Consider the following 12,870-nt stretch of genomic DNA (forward strand, 5'->3'; position numbering starts at 1 on the left):
CGGCACCCATAGACGCAAACCGTTAACCGGGTCACACGTGAGCCTGACACCTCCTTCGCCTCTGGACCGTTTGCTGCTGCACTTAAGGGCTACTGCATACCAGGCAGCAGCGGACCACATTCTTTCACCCACACTCTGGCCCTGTTTAACACGGGATTACACTCATTAAACTCCAAACTTAATCCTCCTTCTGGGTTACTCGGCATGACAGACACGGTGAACATTGTGGAAAGTGTGTGTCAGGATCCAGGAAGGCCTGCCCCGCCAGAGCAGGAGACACACAGTCAAAACATTGTTCTGAGGTGGAAGATGAGACCTGGCAAACTGCAGCTCAAGATGGCGATATAGGAAGAGAACATGTACCAATATAATATACAAATTCCTTCATCATACATTTCAGGGCATGCAGTGCAGATTAAGAGGAAAACAAACGTGCAACACTGTGGGCTTAGCAGTACAGCAGAAAGGATTACTTGTGACCTTGTGTGGCAGAGAACCAAATGCTGACTTCAGAAGGCTCTCAAACTTTTGAACTGCACTATGATCACAATAGGAGTTGCATTTGAAAACGCAGCCTTGTGTGTAACAGAGTCCTCTCATTCCCTTTACAGAAAAGGATAATACTCTTTTTCGCCTCATCAATATCGTCATTGTGCTTCTCTTTTCAAGCTTGTCGTACGCCTCTCACTAACAATGCACACATCCACAGGGACTGCGGACTGTACACAGCCTGAGCTGCACTCACTGAACATTTAGACAAGCTCTGCAGCTGGAATGCATCCAGACCAAGACGAGTTATAAAATCCTCTGCAGAGAACGCTTCTCTTTAGACAGACGCTCACAAAAACTGGACAAAACAACCCGACTAGACCAGAACAAAGCTGGCTCTGTTGCAACCCGCACACAAAGCAGAGTCATTACTGACATGAGACGCTTGAAGGATTCTCCAAGCTTCCTTGTATCACGAAAACTGTGGGGGTCACAAGAACTTCATTTTGAGTAAGTTTAAGCCCCATCAGCAAGTGAAGAAAACGTGATGCATTTTCCCAGCAGCCTCTCTGTTTATTTACCGGCCCTGCATACGAGCTACGTCAGCTCGGCCGAAGCTCTGAGTGACAACCTGAACCTGCGAGCGGATAATCACACTGATGCGAAAAGCTTAGGAGGACGAGAGCCGTTCCTAGTCAGGTGAGGTAATCCAAAGGGGTGAAGAGGAAGTGTAGGACTGCTTCCTTTCTCCTCCCTCCTCACCCCACCCCTTTCTAAAATAACAGAGGCAGTGAGTTCATGGATGAGGTCAGGTTGTCCATAGCAGTCCCTGCTGTGCCCCAATAATCCAGTGTCTCCCTGTCTCTGACCTGTCTCTGTGCCCACAGACCCCCGAGGAGACGGATAATCCGGTCATGAGCACCTGTGGTGCACCAATGGGAAGATCTGGGCTGTTTTCTTGCTTTTATCGAGAAGAGCTGCTCAGTGGAAACCAGTGCCCTGTTTGAATGCTCTTGTTAATTTGGTAGTTAATGTTTTAGTTTCAGAAAAGATTTGTACGACTTTGCTTGCAGCCAAACCCGCACTGGCCCACCACTGCAGCAGCTACAACCCTACGGTCTGCGGCGGGGTGAAGCCGAGTGTACGTGGAAATCACCTTGTGAATCAGTGTCAATGCGTGTGGGTGTGTTTAAATATGTTGCTGTGTCGTTGAGAGCTGACATACTTTCCATCGGCGAGATTGAGAGTGCGGAACAGTGGGTAGTCCTCCGGGGCTGGCTTGCCAGTCTGATCCTCATACAGGAAGACAGGTGAGCGTCCCACTTCCACGCCCAGCTGCTGGACTCCCTGCTCGTTGTAAATGGACAGCAAGAAGGACTGGAGGCCGGACTTGGGTCGCACTGTGGTCAGGATGGAGAAGTCCTCAGGAAAAACACCACCTGCACGGCCAAAAGAGGAGGCGTGGGAAAGACGGGGGGCAGAGTTATCGTGACAGACGACCGACCCTTTGCTGACTTCACAAAACAAGGCCTCAGCTTCTCATCTGCAGCAGTAATTCTTTTCTTCTTTAATTTGATGATGTGACCTTCAGCAAACTCATGAAATTCTCTTTTAAAGTCTTAGTTTTAACTGTGGTAGACGTAACAGAAAAGACATCAAGACAGGATTTTGTTCTCTGCGTGAGGCACTTCTATCATGCTGTCTTGAGCCTCCAACAATAAAACAGCATCGTGTGCCATCTCAGTTATGAGTCTCGTTTAGAGTTACATGCGGACACGTGGAGGTCAGATTTGTATCTGAAACGTTTCAGGGAGTCAGAAAAACAACAGTCAAGACTAAAATCAAAAGAATCTTAAAACATCAGTTTACACATGATGGTTGGAAGAGGTCAAAGGTGCATCTTACCAGGGAACAACTGCGAGGTGGGGGCACTGATCTGGACCTGCTCGGCAACTCTGAAAGCTGAGTCTGGCTTTGATGCTCTTCGGTTTGTGCAAAATCCTGATGTTTTCGTCACTCCTTCGGGGTAATTTTGAAATTCTAATACTTTTAGCACATCCACTGGTTCTGGTGATCAGGGGAGCAGATAAAACAGCAGTTAGGTCACAGCATGGTTCTCCTGTAGGCAACATGCGACTAAAGGTGTGTTTGATGTCTACGCCCTGATCGGATGACAAAGGTGACCATGAAGTGCTAAATAAATAAACTGTGTCAAAGTGTTTTATTTTCAGATGGTTTTAAATACAATTTAAACACATGGCTGTGGAAGACAGAGTGGATCATTATGACCATCCCACGTCAGGACAGACAGTTGGTTCTTAATTAATGTGCTCATTATCGCTGTGACTAATTGATAAAAAAAAGCAGCTCAGTGTTGACTTTTGGTTTCACATGGGACTCGAACACTGATCTCCTGGGTCAAAGTACTTTCCTGCTCCTTATACTACAACACCTCTCATCATTCAGGCTTTAAATGACATGCAAAACACAAAAAAGGTAACACATCAGACCCTATCTATGACAAACTGAACTGAATCTAAAACATGTTGGTCAAGTCCCACTGGAGAGCAAAACGTGCAGAGACCTGGTTCTTTAACACCTGGCCAGGTGACAAGGGTGACCTGCATGCACCAGTCAGTCTGACATCATATGACATAATGCAGCCTGATGGTGTCCTCAGAGGCCAATGGGAAACATTATTCATCAGAACGTAAGCATGAAACATTCACGTGCTGCTGAGGAGAGAGAAGTCAGAAGTGTTTGACTCTGAAAGGTCCACTAAAGGTCAAATCCACGCAAAATGAGAAGGTCTCATTTATCTACAAGCCTCACTGTCAGTCCATGCTGAACCACACAGATTCAATTCTTACAGACCACATTTTGATTCAAGAGTTCAAGTCGGTGCTGTGACTGACACCCCATGTATTAAAGTAAAAATGGCCGCTGACTTTGCCCCACAGAGCACAGCAGTATCTGACTAAACAGGGAGCACAATGGCTGACTGTTAAATGTAATAACACTAATCTGTTTTTGTGGGGTAAATAAGCATGCCAAGGTGTCTGAAGGCATCAGCGAGCCTTTAATGGCGGCTCTAAAGCCACTGTTTTGGTTGGCATGAAGAGGTCAGGTCACTCCGAAAGTTTCTTTAACTTGTTGATACGGCGAATGTGTGCTGTCGCTCTCGACACTCTGTGGTCAGCGTCCAGCTGAGGAAAAGCTAATTAAGAGTTGTTATTTGCAGGGGACGAGTCCCTGTTTCAACCTGAATCTGTTCCTGCTTGGTATGAGTGTCCTCATGCAAAATCAGCAGACAGTCAGCGCTCATCGAGCTGGTGATCTGATCCCGCAGACAAGAAGTTTGTCACATGATGAACGCATGGCGCACATCTGCTCTCCACCTCGTCATGCCAGCAAACAGCACAAACAGCACAAAACCAGCCGTGGAAAGTAACATTTACTCAGGCACAATTTTGAGGTACATGTACTTTACTTGAGTATTTCCATTTTCCACCATTTTGTATATACGTACTTTTTAACAGCTTTTGTTACTTTGGTGGAATGTTACAAAATATAATCAACACACATATTATGATGCATCAATAATTATGATCTAATAATATAATTACTCTGATATAAGACAGCGAAATGAGTACTTGTACTTCTGGTACTGTAAGTGTATTTTTATGCAAATGTTTTTCTACTTTAGTAAAAGTTTAAACACAAAACTTACTTGTAACAGAGTATTTATACACAACGGTAGTGCTACCTTTACTTAAGCACAAGATCGGAGTACTGTTTCACCTCTGATTATTATATCAATAGTAATATAAATACAAATAAATAATATCTATTGATCCTCAAGAGAAAATTCTAAAACTACTCCACAGTATATAAAGCAATATATTCATACATATATAATATATATATATATATATATATATAATATATATATACAACATATATATAAATATATTAGTATCATTATTACTATACAAGTGATGTACACACAAATACACCATAATCCAGTAATGTACAGTATTATTATGAAATGAACCATTAAATTATATTTTAATGCTTCTGTAATATGATAACATTTTACATGCAATACGTTTTCATTGTGGTATTTGTACTTTTACTGTTGGTAAATGAGCCATGAGTATTTCTTTCACCAAAACTGCAAAAACTGCATAACTCGACCAGCAGCACACACACAAACATCATCCACTTTTATTATCTCAAAAAACGACATGATGGCCAAAACCGGAGCTCAGCTCATCAGCCCCCACAGTTCAACTTATTCCCATCCAAACGAGGAGACACGGACAAGCAAAATTACATGAAAACATGAGAATCGGGGGGTGGGACCAGCAGAAGCGCCGTGGCTAAGGACAACTTGGCCTTCTTTTTGTAGCTTGTGAGGATGAAGCAGCTACTTACTTTGGACAGCGAACTGAGGACCTCATTGTGAGCTGCTTTCAGCTCAAACTGCAGGACTCATACATTCCAGATGTGGCAATCTGGCCGGGCTACGACCCTCACACGGAGGTGCTAAGAAAACGTCAATCCCGGCCAATCCATTAAGGAGGCCAAATGAGTGTGCACAGGTTTTAAAAGAGTGCATCTGATGAGCCGGTGTGAGTCTGCCCTCAGGGCTGAGCAAACAGGCCACATGGCTACCAGCACAACTCGTGGCGTGGAGGGAGTCTTAGTCTAAAGCAGCTCTGGTCAAACAGCGTCTGTTGTTCAGTTACTGGATCATCCAAACATCATCACGCAGGCTGAGGAAGCCTGTGGGGGAAGGGAGGAGCAGGGCCACACTTTACCACAAAGCATAGACGGACTAATCAGACCTCATCCCTATCGTGTTCACAGGTGCACATCGATGTAAACATAAGCTGACACTGTTCACTGAACAGAGGCCAGAGGCGTCTGTCCCAGCTCATCCTTTATCTCATAAACGTGAGCGTCGAGCGCTCTGATATCATAAATGTCCTCCCGCTGTGCCACATTTAGCCCCTACGTCTTTACAGAAAGGTGAAATTGGCTGGTAAACGGAGGAGGACCTTTTCACCTGCAGCTCCCTGAGACTCTAATAATATCTTCAGCCAGAGTGTCTCTCTCAATATCCCCCTCCCTCTCACCCACTCTCCCCCCTTCAACCTCCACCACGCTGCCGGCTAAAACAAGACAGCTTTATGTTGGTGTCATACCAAAGAAACTTCACTGAGACCTACGCAGTTTTTCAAAGCATTTGGTCCTCCCTCGCTTTTCCTCTCGTTAACCCCTTTACTGTGTGCCTCCACACGAACATCAGAGCATGTTATCACGTTGTGTTTCTATAAATCCAATAAGCTTGTGTTATTAAAAATGCAATCTCTTGACTGTGATCGTCCCCATTCGGGAATCTGAATTAGCACAATTTCAGCTGTGTGTCTTTGTGCGGGTGTCTCCAAATGATCCAACAGTGAATATAAATATGTGACAGCTCCACAGGACAAAAGTCCAGCGAGGAGCTGATTAGCTGATGTTCCCCTTTGAGCACATTGGGGAAAGAGGACTCTGAAAGTGCCAGCTTTGTCTGCTGGAATGCACATGAGAGCCTGCGCCCTGGGGGCTGAGAAAACGTGTCTGTACACTGCTGGATGGAGAGGACACCCTGCAGAAACAAACCGCAGCTCAACGCTTCACTTCTGAAAAGAGTGAGACAAAAAGTGAGACTTTCCGATCTGAAGCAGTCCAGTGTCTTCTGAACTGCGATCCCAGCAGGAACGAAATGTAAAAGGAGGTCATTTAAAGTGAGTAAGAGATCTGTGATTTCTTCCTTTGACTTTGAGTTATTTGGTTAGAAGCTAAACACTTTTATGTTTGGAAAACCTGATTTCAAATCAAATTTGGTCATTCTGGAGACACAAGCTTAACGTGCAGAGATAAATCCTAAAAGAGCCGTCTATAGGCCGAGACGTGAGGACTCTGCAAACCTGAACCCTGTGACTTGTGGCCTTTATGGCTGCAGGCTGGGCCCGTATGCTGGCCTGCTCTTTGAAGGCTCTGAAATCATAGGGAAGTGCAACAAGGACCATCATCAAATAACTGCTCAGTACTTAGAGGGGAAGCATTCCCACCGCTCACACAGCACAGCCCCGTCCCGCAGCCCACCAAACATCTAAGTGCGAGGTTGAGAGGAAGAGCTGGGCACCAGGGGGTGGGGGTGGGGGGTTTGGGCTTCAGTGTGGACCGGGACAGTGTGGAGATAGGGTGGACCTGCCTGACCACACAGCCCCCTGCAGACCGACAGGGGCTCTGCACTCTCTGCTCTGACAGCGCTGAGATCCACCGCACTTCAGTGCTGGACCCCGACAGAACATCCTCACATCTGCACAGACATGATGTGAGCTAGAAAAAGTGAAACGAGAGCCACTACATCATGAAGAGCCGACTTCTTTATGAGTTCAGCTCAGCCTGACAACAAACGGCACAGGTCATCATCTGAGTCCAGTGTCCTCTGTCCTCTGAGGACAGCCACCCTGCTAGCCGTGTCCACATCCACCTCGCGGACCACGGCTCACACACAGAGCTTCCTCTCAGTCTGAGACAGTGTGAGAAGGCAGGCAGCGCTGCTCCGCTTTCCCCTGAGCTCCGCAGGCGCATACCAGCGGCTTAGGATCAGTTTAATTAGGCGACGTGTTTCATCTTCGGGGGCGGACGCTTTCCATTCATGCGTAAAAGCAGCCCGCGGTAAACTGTGTCTTAACGAACAAAAAGTTTTGGGGCCAACAGAATAGCAGACTGAAACAGGTTTAAACGTCAGGGGTGTGCAGCTTTACTGGACCCCAGCTTTCTGCACGCTGCTGATCTCGCTTTAATGGAACTACTTTGCAAACGAGCACATGTAAATATGACTACGGGGCACCCACACGAAGCCGCTGTGTCCAGGTGAACCCGTCAGTCCCCCAAACTCCATCGTCAGTTTGCGAGCTTTGCCAGCCGCTCGCCGCTGCGTCCCGTTTCGGCCACATAAACTTCACTAAAGACGTTTGGTCCCTTTGAGTCTTACCTGCTCTGACACTGGTCGCCTGTAGAACCAGGATTAAAGTGATGAATGCGGTTACAGTGGAATCCATAAGCCACCTTTTCGTTTTCCACCTTGTGGACCACCTTTGCATCTCCATGGTTGGGCGCCCACAAGTGAATCAAACTTTTGGGCGACTTCAGGTGATTTTTTTTAACGACGTCCCTTCCACAATCCCAGATGATGATGGAAACTGTCCTACAGAAAAGCCATAAGTGAGGAGTTTTCGCCTCTTCTTTCAGCCACACCGAGGCCCCCGATCCTCCTTCCCAGTGCCCAGCCTTCCCAGTGAAGGTAGTCGGGCTTTAACCAAAGCGCACAGAGTGCAGTCGGTACACTTGGTGCGTCCACGGACAGGAGGGCTGGGCAAGCTCCACAAACCGGAGCCACGATTACAGGGAAGTGACAGGGCAACCAGCCCCCGATTAGCAAATCACGGGGCTGGAAATTCTCCTTCGGGTCCACCCATTAGCTTTGCAATGCGCCCCCCCACCTCCGAGTCTCTCCGGAGTGCGTCTGAGGGAAGAGAAGCCAAAGCTGGTGTAAAGATGAATCTGTGCATGCGGGGTCTTTCTCCTCCACTGTCAGTCCACTGATCCCACACCTACCTCTGAGCTGGCAGTAATTAGTGAAAGAACTGATTTTGCACAACAGTTTTAGCTTTTAGCTGCCTCGTTGACAATAAAGCACTGGTGCACTGAAGGGGAGAGCAGAGGAGGCAGCTGCCCCATTCTGCCCCCCCTGCCCTTTAAAAAGTGCTGCCAAGGTGCCCTCTTTCACATCATCAATGCAAATTAGTCAGTCACTGTGTGACTTATGGATGGAATCATAGAGACAATAAATGATTGGGCCCCCCTCAAAGTCCCCCTAGTGGCCTCTGGGCCCCTCTTGGTAAACCACTGCTCCAGGAAATACAAAGATTTGTTCAAGTAGAGAAACATGATGCAGCCGCCCTCACTGGCCTTCATGTGGCTCTAAATGGTTAAGTAGTAAATATTATTATTATATATAATCACCTTATCTTACACAGTGGTTAGTCAAAATGGTTAACAGGTAAAAATACTAAAATAAACCAAACACCATAAAACCAATCAGTTGAAAGCAGTGGGCAAAGAACAGTCTTTGGTTGTAAAATGGCTGCCGCTGGAACAAATCAAAGTGCGAGTGATTCCCGCTTCTCTGAGTCACCGCAGTCAATGAAGTAGTGATGAAACTTAATCAACAGGCTTCGTGTACCTGGGCGTGAATTGTGCTTTTTTTCCATGAAAGTCAGCAACGAGTCAAAATTAGAAAATTTGTATCAGTGCAGGCAAATTGTGTCGATCTGTGACTATTCCACAAACTGCCGTGACACTAAAAGTTCCGGTGGCTTGCAGCATCAGATGGCTAAAAGTCATTTCACTGTGTTCGGTCTGAACTCAGGTCTCCACTGGCTGACCAGATCCTGCAGATCTGAGCCTGTACCTCAATCTGAGAAACGAAAAGTGTTCCCTCCTCTTGATGTTTGTTCTAGCAGCAGCTTTTTGAATGAGTTGCACCTGTCTGACGGTCTCGTTCAGGAGGCCGATGAGAAGCGTGTTACACGAGTGCAGCTTGCAGCTCTCATTCGTAAAGTGTCATGACTCGACTTTTTAAGATGTAAAACAAACGCACGCATGAGTTTCGTTATCATTAAATCAGTCTACAGTTCAGTAAAACACTGGCATCGTACGTTTCTGTACACCACAGATATGTTGAATTTGTAAATCCCACACATTTCATTTTCTATCATGTGTATGAGCTGACCTTCTCATCAGGAGGAGGGAGGAGACAGCAGTGGTGTGAAACCTGAGCCAAACCCGGTGGGTTTTGTGCCGAAACACGACTACACGTTAAGCACAGCGTGACCTCAGCTGAAAACTGAAACGTTTAAACAGTACAAGTCTCAGCATATCCATGATTTGCAGAAATGCACAGTGCCAACAATTATTCTGCCAAAGCTACCTGCCCGCACTGGGAACAGCTATAATCGTCTACCAACAGTGTGAGATAACGTGGTTTCCCTTTTCAAGAGGTTTCTGCAGAGGACTGTGTGAACATCCTGAAACAAGACACATTTATCAAGTTGACCGAAGCTCACTTTTGGACAACCCTAAACAGTGATTACAGGGGGATGAAGGATTCCAGGGGTCCTCCTCTAATGGCCTTTTTAGATGCCCGGGTCAGTCCAGAAGACAGTCAGCTCCTTGTACCTCTTAGTTCATGGATCCTGACCAGGTTCTGTCTGTCAGCCAGCCGGACTCAGCCTGTTTCCAGCCAAACAGTATCAGGTGCTCCTCCTGGGTGCCCAGCGGCAGAAAGCAGAGCCTTTTCTCTGGGACAAATCGGTGTCTGGGCACAGCAGGTTTCATGCTACATCTCGCCCTCTCATGGTTCAGAGAGCAGGGGCAGTCATTACCAAAGTGGGCTCCAGTGTCTCCCGTGAGTGTTCGTGGTGGTCCAAGGAAAATTAGTGATTTGGGTTTCTGAGAAATCATTCCAGTTACAGAGTGAAGTGTACCATTAAAGCCTTTGTGTTGGACAGTTAGGTGGAGACCTCAGTGGTGGTGAGGTGAGGCAGTTCGCAGAGGGCCATGCTGTTAGAAACTGGTGGAGTGACAGCAGCAGATGACAGCCTCAGGGACGGTGAAGCATGTGTCTGGTTTGATTTCCTGTCAGATGGGGAAAATCTGGACAATGAGTGAGTCACATTCAAGCTTAGATCACGAAAAGCTGCCTGCACTCTCACCACTGAATAGACTCCAGGCCCTCTGTTAGAGGTTCATCATGACCAGCAGTGTTAGGAAGCTTTCAGGTAACTAATCTGCTCAGCGTGAGACCAGCTCTGCTGAAGTACCTGTGACGGGGTCACCTGGATAAGGGCCTACACAGGGGCCATTTTGACTCAGGAATCTAAATTCTTTGGCTTGTAGAAGTTTTAGAACAGTTTTCAGAATTCGGCTTTGTGCATCCATCAGCCTTGAATAGTGGATTAGTAATAATTTTAAGATTAGCAGTGATCAGAGAATTAAAGTGTGTCTAAGACTTACAGTCTGTCTCTAATAGTCTCCCATGATTACTGCCAGCATGTGCATGTAATTGTTATCAGCTGTGTCTATAATGACAATCAGCCTTTGTCCACAACTGTTACTGTCGCCACTAATGAGATGGCCCAAAAAACACCAGATAGCCAAGCCAACGACCTGCTACCAAACAAGTGAGGAATACTCCCCCCGGCTACGTCCCCTCACTTCCTACTGCAGCACTTATCACTTGCGATTCTGTACAGCAACTTGTGTTACTTGGCAAATCCTACAGTGAGATGTAAGGTTTGAGTTTTAGAATTGTACTGCTGCCATTTTTTTGTTTATCTTTCCTGCTTGGCCTCAGAAAGCCAAAGTTGACAGCTTCTGAGTCTTGCTCAAGCCGTTCAGTTTAACCATCATGACCAGGATGGAAGGAGACTACTTGATCAAGGCAGGCCACTGTAGTCAACACTGAAGTGCCACAAACTGCAGTTCCTCAGACAGCCACTTGAGGTCGGCTCCAATAGCGAGTCAATTCCCATAAGACCATAAAACTCCATGTAAAATCTTCACACTCTAAATGGGCATTTACAGCCTGGTGCTAAACATAGTTTAATTGATATTAAGGCATAAAGTCATGCGTGATTAATGGACGTGGCCACTGTGAGTGACTGTGCTGATTAATGGCCGCCTCCTTTTGAGGGAATTCTGGGCACGTCTGAGGGGAAGACGAGCTTGAGGCTTTCACAGAGCACTTGAAGACCATTCAGGATGAGATGGAGCAAAGAAAAAAGACTTATCTGTTCGCCACCAGTGACACAAGACACAAAAGTGGATGGGTGTCTTAACGACAGACACAACTGATTTTTGTTGTAGAGCATGAGAAAAGGTACAAACATGTAAGTTTTCACAAAGACAAAACAAACTGTGTTCATCCAGTCCATGTCCCTAACCCAAAAGCAAGCGGTGCGTACGAGCGCTTTCTGATCTGACGCCACAATCACATCGCTGTGCTTAAAGTCTGGTTTGATTTAAGCACAAACCTAACTTGTTTATGGACAGATAATGGTTTGGGTTTGCAGAGGCCTCCATCCTCTTGGTTATGGTGAGGGAACAACAGAGCTAATGGTTAACATAAACCAGCATTTGGAGGGAAACAGACCTGCTGTTGTTTTGGCGAGCCATCCGTCCACTCTGACCTCCTCAGACCTCGTCCCTCAGTGGACTTTGTGGCTCTGCTTCGCTAACAGACGAGCCGAGTGTCAAAACTACAATGCAGTCATCAGTTCCTTCAACACAGCAGAGAGGCCTCGGGCTGCATGTAGTTTTCTTTATGAATGAAAACTTAGGAAAGCAGCTTTTACTCGGGAATGCAAAACCTCAAACAGATTAAGAAGGATTTAATTCCTCAATGTTTTAACAATTACCACTGCACTGTTCTGTGTTGTCTACACATATATGGAGTCAGGTCAGGAATGAAGTGCCCATGAGCAGCCACACAATGTGCTCCTCTGTGCAACTGCATTTGGGGTTATTATTTACAGTGAATGCTGCATTGTGTAGAATTTAAAAAAATGGGCCTATGAAATGTGGGAGATGAGATAACATTTATTTAACGTTAAGGCTGCTGATGCTTATTGGTTGATTTATGTTATAAACGATCTGATCAGTGGTGTTCATAAAGGCTGATCAGAAAATCGAATCAGCTTTTCTGTGCATCACTAAAGCGCCACATCGCACTGCGGGCAAGTCGCCGGTTTACTAAAGAAGGGACAAAAATTCAGACTGCGAGTCGGGCTCGTCTAGCTATTGAAAAAATAGTTGCCACTTGGCAAAGCTTCATTACAAGACTTGAACTGACATTTTTTACAGAAAAACACAAGCCCTTTGTGCTGCAAAAACGGATTCCAAAGCTGATATTTATTTTAAATATACAGACACGGTGAATGGGTACTGTATAAAGGCTGAAATGAGAATAGTTCCTCTACGTGCTGCGAGTTTCAGCCGACATGGTATCGAAACACAAGCACTTTTCACAGGCACACTCGAGCCAGCCATCCGCCACTGTCTGTCAGTGTTTACACACAGCGCAGGGCCGAGCATAAAGAGCTCTTTCTCCACACTAACTCCAGTCCTCTGTCTAAGGCAAGCAAGAAAAAGCTCCCTCGCTTCACCAACATTATTTTTGGCTACCACAGTATTTCATATAAATAAACAAATACACTTTATAATCTTGTATCAATTGGTAACTTAAGTCGTCATGGGATT

At 46.1% G+C, this 12,870-nt stretch overlaps 1 protein-coding gene across 5 annotated transcripts in view; it reads right to left on the minus strand.

Moving 5' to 3' along the window:
• col11a1a (collagen, type XI, alpha 1a) overlaps positions 1 to 8,214 on the minus strand; it is a 66,729-nt gene extending 58,515 nt beyond the window's left edge. For 3 of the 5 annotated variants that reach the window (XM_046371678.1, XM_046371677.1, XM_046371676.1), the window contains exons 1-3: positions 7,544 to 8,213; positions 2,395 to 2,556; positions 1,715 to 1,928 (exon numbers count right to left, since the gene is read on the minus strand). In XM_046371678.1, the coding sequence (XP_046227634.1) occupies positions 1,715 to 1,928; positions 2,395 to 2,556; positions 7,544 to 7,658 (491 nt within the window). In that variant the 5' untranslated portion in view covers positions 7,659 to 8,213. Of the gene's footprint in view, positions 1 to 1,714; positions 1,929 to 2,394; positions 2,557 to 7,543 lie in introns of all 5 variants that reach the window. The other 2 variants (XM_046371674.1, XM_046371679.1) reach the window with 1 other exon arrangement.
• Between the last annotated feature and the right edge of the window lie 4,656 nt (positions 8,215 to 12,870).

This window comes from Scatophagus argus, chromosome 18 (genome assembly GCF_020382885.2).
Source record: "Scatophagus argus isolate fScaArg1 chromosome 18, fScaArg1.pri, whole genome shotgun sequence".
NCBI classification, from domain to species: Eukaryota; Metazoa; Chordata; class Actinopteri; family Scatophagidae; genus Scatophagus; species Scatophagus argus.